Source organism: Chiloscyllium plagiosum, chromosome 40 (genome assembly GCF_004010195.1).
Source record: "Chiloscyllium plagiosum isolate BGI_BamShark_2017 chromosome 40, ASM401019v2, whole genome shotgun sequence".
NCBI lineage: Eukaryota > Metazoa > Chordata > Chondrichthyes > Orectolobiformes > Hemiscylliidae > Chiloscyllium > Chiloscyllium plagiosum.
In genome coordinates, this window is record NC_057749.1 from 5,786,114 (window position 1) to 5,806,650 (window position 20,537).

The window sequence follows — 20,537 nt, forward strand, 5'->3', positions numbered from 1 at the left end:
GATTTAATAAGTTTAAAACTAAAAATTGGATAAAACATTTATGGATATGAAGGTATGTTCATTAAATAAACCTATTGATAAAAGTAAATCAATGCTAATTGAGCTACTTCAATTCACCTCCGTGATCTCTTTAAGTTAAGCATCAAGCACATCATTGCTGTGGGTCTGGAGTCACATGTAGGCCAGACCAGGTAAGGATGGCAGATTTCTTCACTAAAAGGACATTAGTGAACCGGGTGGATTTTACTGACAATGAATTCATGGTCATCATTAGATTCTTAATTCCAGATATTTAAATTTCCATCATCTGCCATGGTAGGATTCAAACGCAGGTCCCCGGAATGTTATCTGGATCTTTAGATTAACAGTTCAGCGATAATACCACTTGGCCACTGTCTCCTGATAGAATGTAAATTTGCTTTCTTGATTGAAACTAAAGCTTGTCTTCACAACGTAGGGAGAAATTATACTTTTTATTTCCAAAAAACAAAGTAGCCTTTAACCCTCTACTGCTCCAACCTGCACACTGCCTTGGGAAAATAAGAAATCTGACCAATCCCCTATCGCCCTAATCTGTATATTTTTCCAGAACTGCTGTCTGATAAGGAACATGAACCGGAGGAAGCCATTTGGCCCTTCAAGTCAGCTCTGCCATTCAAAAATAAACTGAGGCTGGCCTTCCACCAAAATGTCACCTTTCCACACTCTCCCCTAATCCCTTAATTTCCTTCATGCTCCAAACAAAGCTTCTCAGAATCCTCGCAACTGTATTAGACAAGAAACAACTGAAGAGTGTTATTCAGAATTTTTATTTCTTTATTTATCCCCCTAACAATTTGTACTTAAGGATCTGTACCGTGGTGCTGTTGTACTTAAGATGGCACTATGAGTGGCGATTTGTAAACTTTGCACTCTACTCATTTGAGAACATGACAATAAAGCTAATGAAGATGGGGAAACAAAAAGGTCCAACAATTTCTCACCTAAAAACAGCAAGAACGGCGATAGTTTTTCATTTTCAGATCTGTCGTTGTGCCAGAAATCCACAGCCAGTGTGAAACTAACCAAGCTGGGTTTCAGACACCCAAGGCAGTCATCACACAAGCTGCTGTGTTCAGACAAAGGGAGTTTGTAGGGAAGCCTAGCTGTCACTGCACCATAGAGAGTCCGGAGGCTTGGCAGCAATGAGAGAGAAAAGGGAGGTTCACTTCCTAGGAGAGTGGTGGGAAGAGGGTACGTCACCACACAGCAGGGGCGTCTCTCAGTTCAGCGGCATCGCACTCTGCCTCCAATTCTCCCTGCAGGGTCTCACCACTGTTGAGGTCCACACCTAGGTGCAGGCTCAGGTTATTGGAATGCAGAAGGCCACCACAGTAACAGAGTCCCACGCAGAAAAAGGTTTACAGGGGATAAACCGATTGGTCTAGGACTTGGACTCGGCCCGGTCCAGCCCAGCGATGCCCCCTCAGTTGTGAATCTGATGTGTTTTGCCCAGGCTCAGTGAGGAAGGCATCCTGGGTGAAGTGCCAGGCTGCTGAGGGGAGATGCTGCAAAGGATCCCCCATGACAAGGTGATAGATGTTTCCAAACATCTGCCTGGACAGCAGCAGCTTCCTTGGACATTTCTTCTCAGGCATCGACAGGTATTTTCACCTCTCCCTATAGACATTGTGTTCAGGGTAGGGTCTTCATGTTCTGGACTAATATCCAATGCCCCACTTTTCCTATTTGTCTTCAAATCATCTCCAGCTGCATCTGACTTGATGCTCACCTGACATCCAACACTTTTGCTCTCGCAATGCCAAAAGGGTGGCAAGTTGTGCATGCTGGCTAACCGATGATGAGCTACTGCAACTTTGAAGGGGTCAGCCTTACGGAAATCACAAACTCTTATTTTATTTAAACTCCTCTTGTCTCCATGACGTTACTGCTTCTCCCCCACCCCCCCCCCCCCAACACAGTCCTCGCCTGTCCGCAATTGGTCCAAGTCAGAAAGTTACAGAATGCCCAACACCCTTAGAGATTCAGAGCACTTGGAGCTCAGTGTTTTAAAGAAGCCATTTGAAACTTATGATGTGGTTTTGGAACCCTGCAGCTCCCAATCCTGCAGCTCTTGGGAAGAATGAAGAGACCTAAGGGGCAACGTTTTCACTCAGAGGATGGCATGTGAATGGAATGAGCTGCCAAAGGAAGTGTTGGAGGTTAGTACAATTACAGCATTTAAAAGGCATCTGGATGAGTATATGAATAGGAAGGGTTTGGAGGGATATGGGCCAAGTGCTGACAGGTGGGACTAGATTGGGTTGGGATATCTGGTCAGCATGGACGAGTTGGACCGAAGGGTCTGTTTCCGTGCTGTACATCTCTATGACTCTACGATGCTGGTTGCAGAGTGGTGGGCCCAAGTCAGGTCACAAAATGTCAGCCAATAGCACGCTGGACATAGCAAGGTAACTGGGGTAAAAGGGACTGCCGAGAGGTTTACAATGTAAACATGTACACAGTCAAATTTTAAATGCCCAACGCTTCACTGCACAGTTTCATACAATTATTAATCAGCTGAAATTATCCAAGGTACAGCTCTGTCATAAGGGAAGAGGCTCTTGACTTATGCAAATGTACATGGCTTACAGCTCTCTGGCAGTAAAGGGCATAACACAGCGATGAAAGTCAAGATGTTTTCTTCTATTGTGGTTGTTTAAGAAAGCAATGCAACAACTTCAAACATTTATTAACATAAAAAAAAAGGGGAGCGGCAAAACAGCAGAAACAAACAGAAGACCTAGATCGTTATTGCTTGAAAATTGAACAATTTACTCAAGTCACAACATGTAGAAAGGACTCCACAAACCATGAATAACTTAAAACACAGGGTCAAACTTGAATAATACATTTTAAAATAGTAGTCTCCAAGAAATTAACTTATATAAAAAAAAACTGTTGAGGGAAAAGAAGCGGACATCTTGAGTAAGAGGTTGGTAAGCAAGGTTCTTTGTCTTCTGTTTTGCATTTTCTGTTTTAAGGTCCAGTGAGGAATATCGCTGCAATCGAGTACTCTGCAGTAGGACTGCATGCCAATGTCTGAGTTATTTGTTTCTTTAATTGCAACAATCACGATGCAAAGAGCAGATAATTATATTCGCTTAAGTAACAGGATTTTCCTCCTCTGCAATTAACTGGTTTATTCAATGGTGAGGAAATGCTGTCAATTAATGGAGAAAACTACTTAAAATCACAGAATGGTACTGCACTGTAAAAGGCCATTTGGCCCAGTATCTGTGCTGGTCCTCTGAAGGAACAATTCACCTAATGCTATGCCTCCATATTTTGTCCTTGTCCTTGCACATTTTTCCTTCTCTGATAACGATTCAATTCCCACCTCAGAACTTCAACTGAACCGGTTTCCACCATATAAAAGTACAGCGTATCCTGGATCCTAACCACTTGCCGTGTTGTAGTTTTGCATCACGTCATTACTATTTCTTTTACCCACCGCTTCAAACAATGGGAACAGTTTCTCTTTACCTACTCTGTGTTCAGACTACTCACGATTATGAGCACCTTAATCAAATCTCCTCTCTACCTTCTCTTTTTGAGGAGAATAGATCCAAATTTTCCAATCTCTCTATGTAACTAAAAGGTTTTTCATTCCCGGAATTTTTTTTTTTTTTTTTACACAAACATTCTCTTATGCCTTCACATTTGTGTTAATGTGTGATGCTCAGAACTGGACACAACCCTCCAGTTGAGGGTGAACTTCTGCTTTACACATTGCTTTCAATGTAACTTCCATTCTGCTGTGCTCTATGCCCAGTGATGATGACCAGGATGCAGTGAGCTTTATTAAACACTGTCCCAATCTCTACTAGCTTCAAATAATTGGGCAGATATAGATCCTGATCCCAAACCCACTTCAGAATTGCATCCCTTATTTCAATATCTTTGTTAAAATGAATCACTTGACATCTCTGCATTAAATTTCACCTGCCACTTCTCCCACCAACCTACATATGCACTTTTGTACTTCTACATTATCCTCCTCACAATAATCCCAAGATTCAAGTCATCCATGAATTTGGGAAATGTGTCCTGCACAAGAGCAGGGGTCATAACAATGATCCCTGGGGAACTCCACCATAAACCATCCTCCAGTCTACAAACTACAACCATTCACCACTTCTGTTTCCTGACAATATATCCACACTGCTTTGATCCCTTTTATACTAGGAGCTCTCAATGCATTTGAAAGTCTGTTGTAGTGTGTGAGATCTTATCAAATGTCTTTTGGAAGTTTATGCACACCATACATACAATGTTACCCTCATCAACTCTGTCTCTCAACCAAACAAGTTGGTTGAACATAATTTGCCTTTATCAAATCCAAGCTACTTTTCCTTAACTGCCCCATATGTATGCAAGTGACTATTAATTTTGTCCTAAGCTATTGATTCTAAAAGCTTCTCCACCACGCAGGTTAAAGAAACTGACCTTCAGTTGCCTTTGCACACTTTTGCAAACAAGTTTGCACTATCTGTAATTCTCTAGCTCTCCCAACACTAAGCAAGATTGGAAAATTATGGCGAGAGTCTCCGATATTTCCTCTTTTACTTCCTTCAGTATGTTCAGATGAATCCGATCTGGTTCTGGTGCCTCACCATCTTTAAGTACAGACAGCAGAATAAACACTTCCTCCTTGTCAATTTGAAAACCTTCAAGTGCCTGAACTGTCTCCTCCTTCATGACTTGAGAGCACCTTCTTCCGTGATAAAGACAGGTGTAAAGTATTAGTTTAGTACCTCAGCAATTCTCTCTCACTCCTCATGTTGCTGCCCTATTTACATGGCCATGCAAAATATTTGGATTCATCTTCATGTTAGCTGCCAGTCTCTTCCCATATTCTCTCTCTGGCTCTTTCTAGTTCTATCTATTCCCCTCTGAACCTCCTATATTCAACTTGATTCTCAATTGAATGATCCACATTTTTTTCTGCTTCATCTTAATTTCCATACATATCATCCAGGTAGCTCTCAATTCATTTATCCAACCTTTCCTCTTTAGATGAATATGTATTGCCCATATTCTATCACACTTTGGATTTGTGCCTTGGAGATGATCGAAAAATATTGAGAGAATTACAGGAGGAGTGTTACCCGCCCCCAATCATTCTTCTCTTGCTACTGCATGATTTATACAGCCACTTGAACATCAAAGAAACATGGTATTTCTCTCTTGCAGAGGGGTCATTTCCTGGCACGTGTTACTCCTCAGCCAAAGCCTGGATTTTATAAAGGTCTTGGTACATATAGATACTGAGGAGTTGCAAATGGTGCTGATCACTTCAGCAGCCATTACTTCTTCTGAGGATGTGATGGTAGGAAGGTCATTGATGATGGAGTTGAAGATTGTGCCTTGAATTCTATCCGGAGGAAAATTCCATTGGTGAAGTGGTAGCATCCACACCCCAAGGCCAGGAGGCCTGGGTTTAAGTCTACTTTCTCCAGAGATTTGTCATATCAACCTTGAATAGATTGATTAAAAAATATTTGTCTTGAGGAGCTTGGCAATAATATCTAGCTTCTGACAACCTCTACCATCTTCCCTTGTGCAATGCATGAGTCCAACTAGTGAAGGGCTTTCCCTGAATGGCCATGAACTTCAGTTATGCTAGTCCCATTCAATCAAATATTACTTTAATGTCAAGGGCAGTCACTCTCATTTCACCCCTCGAATTCAGCGCTTTTGGACCAAGGTTGTAATGAGGTCTAGAATCAAGTGGTCCTGACAGAACCTAAACTAGGCATCAGTGAGCAGTTTATTACTGCTTAAGTGCCACTTGACAGCACGATTGACAACAGCAATCCATTACTTTGCTGGCAATCAGAAGCACTGATGGAGCGGTAATTGTAATAGGGGGGCCAGAGTGTTAACAAAAACAAAAGACGTAAGGACTCATAGGCTTTACAAACAGAGGCACAGATCATAGAAGCCACAAAGTTAAGCACTCGCTTGACCCTGGTTGGAATATGGGGTCACAGAAAGCACATGAAGATTTTGGAGAGGGTATTTACGAGATTTACCAGAATGGATGGGAGATCAGTTATTTCGAAAGACTGTTGTCCTTGGAATAGAAATGGCTAACATGAGATTTAATAAAAGAAAATCATGAAAGATTGAGAAGGAGTAACTAAAGAGAGGCTATTTCCAATAGCTAAAGTATTGACAAGCCAAATGCCACAGATTTAAAGGTGATTTGCAAGCAAGACTTTGAGCAAAAATGACTTGGGAATAAACTTCCTAAGGGAGTAATGGAAATAGATTTAATGGAGGACTTCAAAAAGGAAACTGGATGAACATTTGAAGAAAGAAAGAAAAATGGCATGGATGTGGGGAAAGAGCAGGAGGGATCTAATTAGATTACACTTTGAAAATGCCTGCATGGACGTTATGGACTGAGTGGCCTCAGCTTCAGCTGAATTATTGTTGATTCTATCATCTTTGGAGTTTGTTGTACAAGCTTATAGGATTAATCCAACATCGTAGGTAAGTAACCGATAACTCATAATATGCTTTGAAGTACACTGGCAAAGGACAAATGACTTTTTTGCCAAAGCACTCAAAACATCCATGGCACAGGGTACATCACGAACAACCAAAGTTGCCAAAGAATGGCATAATCATACAAAATATTTTGCAATTTATAACTTCACAGCTAATGCACCTGGACGTCTATGCATTTTATAAATTCACTGCCCAAGTGAGACCATGACAAATGTCATCTTGGCAATAAGAGCAAGTTAAGCGTCTGCCAAAGTGACATGTTCAATCACGAGCGTCACCTATCAATGTAAATCTAGAATTGCCAAGTGACAGGATTCCTAAATGAGACAACCTGGAGAAGGTCGAAGAATGCAGTGCTAGAAAAGCACAGATCAGGCAGCATCCGAGGAGCAGGAAAGTCAACCTTTCGGGCATAACCCGCAGCTGATGAAGATCTCCAGCATCTGCAGCCCTCACTTTCACATCACTTCAGCGTGTCACTGCATTAAGTATGAATTCAGTAGTTAAAACCAGTTTGTGAAAAGTATTTAAATGTACGTTCTGCAAACATACCTGACTCCAACTTTGTTTAGATACAACTCCTGTCCAGTCTCTTCACAATGAAATCTCTAACACTGTGCACTGATACAAACATGCACAGAGCCTTCTCTTAAGCAGAATGGATGGAGATCTAATCAGCCAACAATCTTGCCATGTAAGCAAAGTTCTGCGTAGCTGCAATTCAAATTACCAGTCTTGTTCTGGGAGATCTCACGTGCACTCTTTACATGGCACACCAGGAACATGTTATTCAGGTTCCTCTGGAAAATAGCATTCAGTTCCTCTGAACTTCTGTTCCCATGGAGGGTTAGTATCCCTACAGTGCAGAAAGAGGACATTCAATCCATCAAGTCTGCAGCGACCCTCTGAGAAAACATCCCACCTAGATCCAACCCCCATGGATAACCCATTTATCCTTCACAGCTCTGGACACGATGGGACAATTTAGCATGGCCAATCCAGCTAACCTGCACATTTTTGGGCTGTGGGAGGAAACCCACACTGATACAGGGAAATTATGCAAATGCCACACAGTTGCCAGAGGCTGAACTTGAACCAGTTTCTCGCAATGAGACAGCAATGCTAACCACCCAGCTGCCCATAAAAGCATGCCCTAACCTGTGCACAGACCAGCTCAGATAGGGCAGGTACTCCCCATTGGGGAACTGAACCTTGGTCTCCCGCGCAGCAGGTGGCTATACTAGCCACTACACTCACGAGGAGCTGCTGGCTGGAAATTCTCTTATTTTTAACGTAAAAGTCATCACCGTCCCAGGAGGGTTGTTCTTTCACTTTGGAGAGACGACACGCGATGAGTTTAACCTGGGGGTCACCTCAGGCAAGGAGCAAGGTTGAGAAAGCAGGATCCAGCTGTCTGTCACAGTGTGGCAAACCAGCCATTCAACTAACTTAGGTTTAGGTGACTGACTAGACAGAGTTCTTCTACAATCAAACTAAACATTAGTTACATCTAGAAATACAATAACGTTATGTTTGTAAGGCAGCATGCTTTTATCTGCTCATGCTTACGTATATTTAAAATGGAAAACCAAACTATTTTGTCTGCAAGATTTTCTTTTTTTTTCATTTGTTAAACTTAATAAATCCAGTGTTCTTGGTTTTTGTTTTGCAATACACAAATGTCTATTTTCAAAATTTGGTATAGTTATTATTTTTATTTCTTCTCAATACAATGATTTATTTTCTCTTCCGTGTGAATTCCTGGCAGCAGTTTCTGCAATGAAGCCACAGGGAACCATTTGTACAATCTCACCCAAGCCAATCACTGGCTTGTGGAAATATTCTTTTTCTTTCGAGGCCCCATGTACTAAAACACCTCAAAGCAGATCCTTTCCTGTCACTTCCTAGGTCGGAAACAAACTACATAACAAAAAGAAGAAATAGGAAGAGTCGTAGGCCATTTGGCCCTTCAAGCCTGCCCTGTCATGCGACAAGATCAAGGCTGATCTGTCCCAGGTCTCAACCCTTCCCTTTATGCCAGCTCAACATAGCTGTCAACTTCCTGAGTTACAGGAGAGTACCTGGCATGTCTCAGCTGGACTGCACACAAGTTAGGACATGATTTTATGGGTGGCACAGCAGCTCAGTGGTTATGACTGTCACTTCACAATGCCAGGGATCTAGGTTTAATTCCAGCCTCAGGCGACTGTGTGTGTGGAATTCGCACTTTTTACCTGTTTCCTCTGGGTGCTCCGGTTTCAAAATGGCTGTATTCATGAGTTATACTCTCAGACAGCACAGGGAAGGGAAAGTGTCACACTAAAGCAATCAAAACAACTTTGTCCTTGTGAATTCTCTCCAGCATGAGACAGACAGCTGGATGCACTTTTACGATCTTAAGGAGTTATTTCACATCCCCAACAACAAAAATTATCTCTGGGATCTGCAGCTCACTTCATTATCACTTCTCAAGCCAAAGGCATTAGGTGGGATTTTGACAACAAGGCTTCTGCACTTTGTAGAATACATCAAGGAGTGGAAAAACACCTCAAAACCATTCGGCCACTTACTAGTAGGGTTGTCCCACCTCGAGAGATTAGGAAATGACCTGACTGCACAATCGTTAGCAAAAGAAGGCCCTTTTCCGGATCAGACTCAAAAACCTACAAGGAAAAACAAAACTGGTTTGTGGCATCAACAGTTAATATTATCAAAGTTATTTTCGCAGCATTTAGCAATACACATCCTTTCAGGAGATTCATCAATGTGCCTGATTTATGTCGCACTTTTGAAACCATGAGCCAGATTGGAAATTTGTAAACCAACAAGCACTTACAGACTCCACAAATACTATAAGCACCGATCTGCTTCCTGTGATCTCACACCCCTTCACAATCCAGCCATCACATCCCACTCCAAAACATTCCATTTTATACCAGCCACATAAAGCAGACATAATCTCGCACCCCAGTGTCTGCTATTTCACAGTTCCTTCAGATGCCACTCATAATCTCACACTCCGCACATACCATCTGGCCTGATTAACATCATAAGAATCTTTTTTTTTTGTGGTTGCTTACGTAAGCTGGGGAGGTTACCTTCTGCGCACTTTAACCTGGTGGAAGGCAAGCAGTTTAGGTAAAATGGACATACTATCCACAGCAGAAATCCAAAATCAGTGCCTTAAAGTATATATTGGTTTTGTTTGTTCAAGGTGCCAATGTGAATTACATTTGAGGAAACAAGTGAAGATCTAGAGCTGGCAGGGTGAGGGCATCGCTGGAGATAGAAGATACTAAACTTAACAGTTTCACAAGAGAGAGCTCACACCCTGGTAACATGATGGAAGTAATTCATATAGATCACCATTCTATAGATTTCTAGCGTCAGAGAATACTCAAGACAAACAAAAACGCTGTTTCAAAGGGTGACTTTGACCACCAGACTGAATAAAAAACATTTTCGGAAAAGCTTTTGAGGGGATTACCTTTGAAGTTTAAAGCAAACAGAAACAGAATGCTCCAGAGCTTTGTCGAGAGTTAAAGTTTTAAGACGGAGCCAGAAAAAATTAGATGCACAACCACGGTGGCTCAGTGGTTAGCACTGATGTCTCACAGCGCCAGCAGCCTGGGTTCGATTCCCGCCTTGGGCGACTGTGTGGAGTTTGCACATTCTCCCCGGGTCTGCGTGGGTTTCCTCCGGGTGCTCCAGTTTCCTCCCACAATCCAAAGATGTGCAAGTCAGGTGACTTGGCCATGCTAAGTTGCCCATAGTTATAGGTGCATTAGTCAGGGTAAATATAGGCTAGGGGAATGGGTCTGGGTGGGTTACTCTTTGGAGGGTTGCTGTGGACTCATTGGGCTGAAGGGCCTGTTTCCCTACTGTAGAGAATCTAATCTATGTAACCAGCATCAAGAACAGAAGCAGAGATAGTATCAGGAGGGTAGCAGAAAGCAACAGGGGAAGACGTAATAGAGTGGAAGCTGGATAGATTAAACAACTCAAGATGATGAGTGGAGGGCAAAAGCAGATGGCAAGTGGACAAGTAAAGAAACACAAGTTAGATGATAAGAAACAGGAACATGATGTAGGCCATTCAAATCCCATGAGCCTGTTCCGCCATTCAAAAGGATTCTGGCTAATCCAACACTCCTCATCTCTACTTCCCTAGCCTTCCCCCGTCACCTTTGATTCCCCGACTGATCAAGAATCAACCTACTTTAGCCTTAAATAGACTGAAGGACTGCATCCACAGCTCTCTGTGGCAAAAAGTTCCAAAGTTGCTCAACCCTCAGAAAAAGTTCTTCCTCATCTCAGTGTTAAATTGGAGCCTCTTAACTCTGAGACTGTGCCCTCGCGTCCTAGACTCTCCCACATGGGGAAACATCCTCTCAAGCCCAGGGTTTAGGAGGTAAAATCTGGAAAAGAATCACCATCAAATTCTTTCTAAAAGAGAAAGACACAAAAAAAAAAAGGAACCTTTCCTTCTGAAATCATTGAACTCCACATTTGAGTTCTCAGGAATATAAAGTGCTGAATCAAAAGAGAAAGTGCTGACTGTCAAGTTTACCAGATCAGGGTGGGAGACAGGGGTCAGAGTGGGATTGGAGCTGACAATGAAAAAATTCATCAGAAATAAAAGGAGTAGACCATTCAGCCCTTCAAGCCTGTCCTTCCATTCAAAAAGGTCATAGCTGTCTGTCCTAGGCTGCATTTGTCTTCACATCAGCACAGCACAGCCATTAACCACTTCAAATTTCAGGAAATGCGTTGAGTGATCTAGCACACACAACTCTGCGGGAGAAAAGTTTTTCACATCATAGTTTTAAATGAACGCTCTTTACCTTGCGATTATATTCCAAGTCCAACATTCCTCTACACGCTGAATCATAGAATCCATACAGTGTAGACGGAGGCCATTTGGCCCATCAAATCCACACTGATCGTCCAAAGACCAGATCCACACTAATCCATCTGGCCTGCACACTATGGGCAACCATAAGAGAACATGCCATCTTAAGACTATTCTGTATATTTTTTTTTAAAAAATAGGCCCTGTCATGAGCTACTGCAAAATTACCAACGGAATGTTTGGTGTCGCACTTGCAAACTTACAAGTGTTCTGCAAAAAGACTACCTTTTCACCGTTTTGTCACAGAGTCTTTATAGTATGGAAAAAGGTCCTCAGCCCATCATATCCATACCAGTCATCAAGCATCCATCTATTATAAGCCCATTTCCCAGCACTTAGCCCATACCCTTGCATGTTGCGGCTTTCAAGGCACTCATTTAAATACATCTTAAAATCTCTTGGGAGCGGTTTTCCTCTGATGGTGATGGCTAGCACAAGGAGACAGCTTTAAATTGAGGGGTGATAGATATGGGACACATGTCAGAGATAGTTTCTTTACTCAGAAAGTAGTAGGGGCATGGAACACACTGCCTGCAACAGTAGACTTGCCAACTTTAAGGGCATTAAATGGTCATTGGATAAACATATGGATGATAATGGAATATTGTAGCATAGATAGGCTTACTGCACTGTAATGTTTTATGTTCATGTTCCTGCCTGTTGTGCCATGGGTAGTTTCCAGAGACCACTACCTTTGGATGAAACAAAAACTTCGAGTTCCCGATGAAACCTCCTGGGTTCCTTATAACCCTAATTACTGACCTCTCTACCAAGGCGAAATGTTTTGCCCTATCTTCGCTCCTTATGAGTTTGTATACCTCTTATCAGGTTCTCCCCTCAGCCTTCTCTCCTATAAAAGAAGCAACCCTAGCCTATCTAGTCTCACTTCATAACGGAACTGCTCCAGCCCAGGCAATATCCTGGTGAATCTCCCCACGCATTCTCTAATGCTATCCCATTCTTCTTTCACATAGCAACAAGAATTGCATCTCGCTGTAACCTAACTAATGTTATATCCAGCTGCATCATAACCTTCTTGCTGTTGTATTCTATGCCTTGATTAATAAAAACAAAGTTTGTGAGAAGATTTGTAACTCGGGTGCTCGTTGTTGTGGTTCTGTTCGCCGAGCTGGGAATTTGTGTTGCAGACGTTTCGTCCCCTGTCTAGGTGACATCCTCAAGTGCTTGGGAGCCTCCTGTAAAGCGCTTCTGTGATGTTTCCTCTGGCATGTATCGTGGTTTGTCTCTGCTGCTTCCGGTTGTCAGTTCCAGCTCTCCGCTGCAGTGGCCGGTATATTGGGTCCAGGTCAATGTGTTTGTTGATAGAATCTGTGGATGAGTGCCATGCCTCTAGGAATTCCCTGGCTGTTCTGTTTGGCTTGTCCTATAATAGTAGTGTTGTCCCAGTCGAACTCACGTTGCTCGTCCTCCGCATGTGTGGCTACTAAGGATAGCTGGTCTGTCGTTTCGTGGCTAGTTGGTGTTCATGGATATGGATTGTTAGCTGTCTTCCTGTTTCCCCTATGTAGTGTTTTGTGCAGTACTTGCATGGGATTTTGTACATGTTTTTGCTCATGCTGGGTATCGGGTCCTTTGTCCTGGTGAGTTGTTGTCTGAGAGTGGCTGTTGGTTTGTGTGCTGTTATGAGTCCTAGTGGTCACAGTAGTCTGGCTGTCAGTTCAGAAATGTTCTTGATGTATGGTAACGTGGCTAGTCCTTTGGGTTGTGGCATGTCCTCATTCCGTTGTCTTAATAAAAACAAGTATCCCATATGCATTCTTTACCACTATCTACTTGTCCTGCTGCCTTCAAAGATCTAGGGACATACTTAACAAGGTCCTTCTGATCCTCTATACTTCCAAACTTCTACTATTCATCGTGTACTCCCTTGGCCTGATAGTCCTCACACGTCACAGAGTTAAACTTGCCACTGTTCAGTCCGTCTAAATCAGCTTTCCTCATAGTTATTTACCACATCGATTTTCATATTATCTGTGAACTTATTAATCATACCTCCTACATTTACGTCCAGATCGTTCATGTAGACTATAAGCAGCAAGGACCCAAATACAGAACCCTGTGGCAAGCCACTGGACACAGACTTCCAATTAAAAATAACACCTTTCAACCATAAGTCTATGTTTCCTGCTCCTAAGCCAATTTGGAATCCAATTTGACAATTTGCCTGGGATACCATGGTCTCAGTTTCTTAACGGGCATCATCGACCCAGAAAATACTGTATCCACAACAGAAGATTAAACAGAAATCAATAGAAATCATCACTTCACTGGAAGAAGAGCTGTGAAATCTATTTTGATTGACACATCTGTCATTGGAAATTCAACGTAAGGTTTTGTTTGTTCATTACTGTCATTCTTTCTTTGTTTAATGCAGTGCTTTTGTTCAAATTCACATTGAAATTCAGACACCCAATCCAAATAGCGCACTTTGTGATCAAGAACAGGATAACAAGGAATATTATTGAGGGCTGAAAAATAAAATGGGGAATTAAGAATGAACAGATGAGCACACTTTTACATATAGAAACAACACACCAGAAACTGAGTGACCAGTGAAGTACAACTTGTTGCCTCAGATCACATCCTCACTTATCACTTCCTTCCCCTCAAATAGTACAACCTGTTTATATCAGCACTCCTTCCTAAAATAAAACCAGAAAGAACTGGAGATGCTAGAAATCAGAAACAAAAATAGAAATTGCTCAAAACCTTCTGCAGGCCTGGCAGTATTGGTAGAGAGAATTCAGACTTAACATTTCAGGTCCAGTGACTCTTCTTCAAAACTGACAGTAGCTGGGACAGGATCCTAAACGTTAACTGTGATTTCTCTCCACAGATACTGCCAGACTGAATTTGTCCAGAAATTTTTGTTTTTGTTTCCGTACACAAGTTAGCTGACATGCATCCCCAATTCATTCTACATTTTCCAAACAATCCCTTCCATATTTCCCAAATGATACACATCCAAACCTTATGCCCCAGCTCAGAGTACACGACTCCGAACTCAACCCCCACCTTGCCCAGGGTGCGCACCACCCCCTCTCCCCGTAGCCAAGTCGCTCAGGGTGTGCATTAACCCACTCTCCCCTTATCCAATCGCTCAGGGTGCACACCACCCCCTCTCCCCTTACCCAATCGCTCAGGGTGCACACCACCCCCTATCGCTCAGGGTACACACCACACCCTCTCCCCTTACCCAATCGCTCAGGGTACACACCACACCCTCTCCCCTTACCCAATCGCTCAGGGTACACACCACACCCTCTCCCCTTACCCAATCGCTCAGGGTACACACCACACCCTCTCCCCTTACCCAATCGCTCAGGGTACACACCACACCCTCTCCCCTTACCCAATCGCTCAGGGTACACACCACACCCTCTCCCCTTACCCAATCGCTCAGGGTACACACCACACCCTCTCCCCTTACCCAATCGCTCAGGGTACACACCACACCCTCTCCCCTTACCCAATCGCTCAGGGTACACACCACACCCTCTCCCCTTACCCAATCGCTCAGGGTACACACCACACCCTCTCCCCTTACCCAATCGCTCAGGGTACACACCACACCCTCTCCCCTTACCCAATCGCTCAGGGTACACACCACACCCTCTCCCCTTACCCAATCGCTCAGGGTACACACCACACCCTCTCCCCTTACCCAATCGCTCAGGGTACACACCACACCCTCTCCCCTTACCCAATCGCTCAGGGTACACACCACACCCTCTCCCCTTACCCAATCGCTCAGGGTACACACCACACCCTCTCCCCTTACCCAATCGCTCAGGGTACACACCACACCCTCTCCCCTTACCCAATCGCTCAGGGTACACACCACACCCTCTCCCCTTACCCAATCGCTCAGGGTACACACCACACCCTCTCCCCTTACCCAATCGCTCAGGGTACACACCACACCCTCTCCCCTTACCCAATCGCTCAGGGTACACACCACACCCTCTCCCCTTACCCAATCGCTCAGGGTACACACCACACCCTCTCCCCTTACCCAATCGCTCAGGGTACACACCACACCCTCTCCCCTTACCCAATCGCTCAGGGTACACACCACACCCTCTCCCCTTACCCAATCGCTCAGGGTACACACCACACCCTCTCCCCTTACCCAATCGCTCAGGGTACACACCACACCCTCTCCCCTTACCCAATCGCTCAGGGTACACACCACACCCTCTCCCCTTACCCAATCGCTCAGGGTACACACCACACCCTCTCCCCTTACCCAATCGCTCAGGGTACACACCACACCCTCTCCCCTTACCCAATCGCTCAGGGTACACACCACACCCTCTCCCCTTACCCAATCGCTCAGGGTACACACCACACCCTCTCCCCTTACCCAATCGCTCAGGGTACACACCACACCCTCTCCCCTTACCCAATCGCTCAGGGTACACACCACACCCTCTCCCCTTACCCAATCGCTCAGGGTACACACCACACCCTCTCCCCTTACCCAATCGCTCAGGGTACACACCACACCCTCTCCCCTTACCCAATCGCTCAGGGTACACACCACACCCTCTCCCCTTACCCAATCGCTCAGGGTACACACCACACCCTCTCCCCTTACCCAATCGCTCAGGGTACACACCACACCCTCTCCCCTTACCCAATCGCTCAGGGTACACACCACACCCTCTCCCCTTACCCAATCGCTCAGGGTACACACCACACCCTCTCCCCTTACCCAATCGCTCAGGGTACACACCACACCCTCTCCCCTTACCCAATCGCTCAGGGTACACACCACACCCTCTCCCCTTACCCAATCGCTCAGGGTACACACCACACCCTCTCCCCTTACCCAATCGCTCAGGGTACACACCACACCCTCTCCCCTTACCCAATCGCTCAGGGTACACACCACACCCTCTCCCCTTACCCAATCGCTCAGGGTACACACCACACCCTCTCCCCTTACCCAATCGCTCAGGGTACACACCACACCCTCTCCCCTTACCCAATCGCTCAGGGTACACACCACACCCTCTCCCCTTACCCAATCGCTCAGGGTACACACCACACCCTCTCCCCTTACCCAATCGCTCAGGGTACACACCACACCCTCTCCCCTTACCCAATCGCTCAGGGTACACACCACACCCTCTCCCCTTACCCAATCGCTCAGGGTACACACCACACCCTCTCCCCTTACCCAATCGCTCAGGGTACACACCACACCCTCTCCCCTTACCCAATCGCTCAGGGTACACACCACACCCTCTCCCCTTACCCAATCGCTCAGGGTACACACCACACCCTCTCCCCTTACCCAATCGCTCAGGGTACACACCACACCCTCTCCCCTTACCCAATCGCTCAGGGTACACACCACACCCTCTCCCCTTACCCAATCGCTCAGGGTACACACCACACCCTCTCCCCTTACCCAATCGCTCAGGGTACACACCACACCCTCTCCCCTTACCCAATCGCTCAGGGTACACACCACACCCTCTCCCCTTACCCAATCGCTCAGGGTACACACCACACCCTCTCCCCTTACCCAATCGCTCAGGGTACACACCACACCCTCTCCCCTTACCCAATCGCTCAGGGTACACACCACACCCTCTCCCCTTACCCAATCGCTCAGGGTACACACCACACCCTCTCCCCTTACCCAATCGCTCAGGGTACACACCACACCCTCTCCCCTTACCCAATCGCTCAGGGTACACACCACACCCTCTCCCCTTACCCAATCGCTCAGGGTACACACCACACCCTCTCCCCTTACCCAATCGCTCAGGGTACACACCACACCCTCTCCCCTTACCCAATCGCTCAGGGTACACACCACACCCTCTCCCCTTACCCAATCGCTCAGGGTACACACCACACCCTCTCCCCTTACCCAATCGCTCAGGGTACACACCACACCCTCTCCCCTTACCCAATCGCTCAGGGTACACACCACACCCTCTCCCCTTACCCAATCGCTCAGGGTACACACCACACCCTCTCCCCTTACCCAATCGCTCAGGGTACACACCACACCCTCTCCCCTTACCCAATCGCTCAGGGTACACACCACACCCTCTCCCCTTACCCAATCGCTCAGGGTACACACCACACCCTCTCCCCTTACCCAATCGCTCAGGGTACACACCACACCCTCTCCCCTTACCCAATCGCTCAGGGTACACACCACACCCTCTCCCCTTACCCAATCGCTCAGGGTACACACCACACCCTCTCCCCTTACCCAATCGCTCAGGGTACACATCACACCCTCTCCCCTTACCCAATTACTCAGGGTACACACCACCCCACATTACCCTAGCCCCTCCCCGAAGGTCCATTCTCACCCTCCACCCCTCACCTCCCAGGTTTTCTGGCCTCCCCCGGGCGGCAGGAACCGCCCATACCGCTTCAGCGGCCACTGGGTGTGAGGCAGGTCCGCCTGAGGCTGGCTGTGGGCCGGCGGCTGCTCCCGCTCAAGCCCGGGGCCGCCTCCGCGACCACACTCGGATTCCAGCAGCAGCCCCGCGGGCCGAGCGGCCGCCATCACTGATGAAGATTGGTGGGTGGGGGGGGGGGGGGAGTGCTAACGATGTAAATCAACCAATCAACAGTGGCAGGTGACCCGCCAATCACACTGAAGAATCAACGGACCCTGACCAATTAGATTGCAGCTCGATTTCTATTGGTTTACTGAAAGGCGGGAATCACAGTGTCCTACTGCGACGGTGCACTTTAGACCAATCAGATTTAGAGGCGGGAAACGGGCTACCCAATGACCGTGCTGCCTTTTACTGCTGAAGGATTCCATTGTGTGATCTTCCTGGGCCATTCCTACAGTGTGGAATCAGGCCATTCGTCCCATTGAGTCCACACTGACCCTATGAAGATTATCCCCATCTCCCTACTTTATCCCTGTAACCTTGCATTCCCCATGGCTAATTCACCTAGCGTACATATCCCTGGACACTAAGGGCAACTTAGGAGAAAGTGAAGACTGCGGATGCTGGAGGTCAGAGTCAAGAGTATGGTGCTGGAAAAGCACAGCCGGTCAGACAGCATCCGAGGAGCAGTAGAGCAAGAATGAGGTCTGATGAAGGGCTTATGGCCAAAACATCAATTCTCCTGCACCTCGGATACTGCCTGACTGGCTGCACTTTTCCAGCACCACACTCTTCGACTGTGGGCAACTTAGCATGGCCAATCCAGCTAACCTTTGGACTATGGAAGGAAATTGGAGCACCCAGAGGATACCCACACCGACACAGGAAGAATGTTCAAACTCCACACAGTCACCCGAGGGTGGAATTGAAGCCAGGTCCTCAGCACTGTAAGGCAACAGTGTTAACCACTGATCCAACATTATGCCCTTATTCTTAGTAATGTGCACATTCTTCGTGAAGAGGGCTGTGCTTGGAGTTCTGAAGAATCAATGGACCCTGACCGATTACATTGCAGCTTGATTTCTATTGGTTTACTGAAAGTCGGAAATCACAGTATCAACAGCAAACCTCCTGGTCCTTTGCTCATTAAGGTCTTCCGCTCTTAAAACGGCAACTCAGCAAAGATAAGGCATGATCATAGTGAAAGGTGAAGCAGGCTCGAGGAACTGGCAACTGTATAGTCTACTCCTGATCCTATTTCTTATGTTCTTAATTGCAAGTAAGCTGTTGCTGAAGGTCACTTTCTCAGATCTCCAGAGAAAGAGTAATCCAGAATTAAGTTTTAGGCTAACCAGGATATCACAAACAAAAGTTTTTTTTAAATTGATTCATAGGATGAGGGAATTACTGGCCAGGCCATCATTTATTGTCCAAAGGGCAGTTAAAAGGCCACCACATTGGTTCTGGAGTCACATGTTGGCCAGACCAGGTAAGAATGGCTGTTTCTTTCCCTAAAGGGCTTTAATGAACCAGATGAGTTTTCCCTGACAATCATAATTACCCATAAACTCTTCATTCCAGGGATTTTTGAATTCAAATTTCATTATTTGCCAACATGGGATTTGAACCCAAGTCCCAGAACATTGCATTGGTCTCTGGATGAGGAATCCAATCATAATACCACTTGGCCAAACACTCAGCTGCACTGTCATTTTAGCAGGATGGATTATTCACAGAATAACAGCATTCTTAAGGTGCAGAAGGAAGCCGTTTGGCCCATCATGCCTGCATCAGCTGCTCAGACCAATTCGCCATAGACATTTCTCTCCATGAGACAATGACAATTGATTATATTGCTTCAGGGTCACTACTCCACGCCAAGCATAGACAAGTCATGGAGTCCAAGAGTCATAGTCATATAGCCATACTGCACAGAAGTAAACCCTTTAGAACACAGAACGTTACAGTGCAGTACAGGCCCTTCAGCCCTTGATGTTGCACCGCCCTGCGAAACCAATCTGAAGCCCATCTAACCTACACTATTCCGTTCTGGTCCATGTACCAATCCAATGACCAATTAAATGCCCGTAAAGCTGGTGAGTCTACAACTGTCGCAGGCAGTGCATTCCATACCCCGACTACTCTCTGAGTAAAGAAATGTCCTCTAACATCTGTCCTTTGTCTATCACCCCTCAATGTAAAGTTATGTCCCCTCATGCTAGCCATCACCATCTGAGGAAAATGGTTCTCACTGTCCACCCAATCTAACCTTCTGATTATCTTATATGTTTCAACCTTCTTCTCTCTAATGAAAACAGCCTCAAGTCCCTCAACCCTTGTAAGACCTTCCTTCCATGCCAAGCAACATCCCTGTAAATCTCCTCTAATCCTTTCCAAAGCTTCCACATCCTTCCTATTATGCGATGACCAGAACTGCACACAATACTCCAGTGCAGCTGAACCAGAGTTTTCTACAGCTGCAACATGACCTCATGGTTCCAAGATCCAATCCCTCTATTAATAAATGCTTACACACCGTATGTCTTCTTAACAGCCCTATCAACCTGGGTGGCAACTTTAAGGGATCTATGTACAAGGGCACCAAGATCTCTCTACTCATCTACACAACCAAAAATCTTACCATTCACCCAGTACTCTGCATTCCTGTT

The 20,537-nt window shown here is 45.7% G+C and overlaps 1 protein-coding gene across 1 annotated transcript in view; it reads right to left on the minus strand.

The window, feature by feature from the left end:
- rec114 (REC114 meiotic recombination protein) overlaps nucleotides 1–18,032 on the minus strand; it is a 48,297-nt gene extending 30,265 nt beyond the window's left edge. Inside the window, exons 1-2 of the mRNA XM_043680204.1 lie at nucleotides 17,847–18,032; nucleotides 9,129–9,221 (exon numbers count right to left, since the gene is read on the minus strand). Coding sequence (XP_043536139.1) covers nucleotides 9,129–9,221; nucleotides 17,847–18,032 — 279 coding nt within the window. The remainder of the gene's footprint in view (nucleotides 1–9,128; nucleotides 9,222–17,846) is intronic.
- Between the last annotated feature and the right edge of the window lie 2,505 nt (nucleotides 18,033–20,537).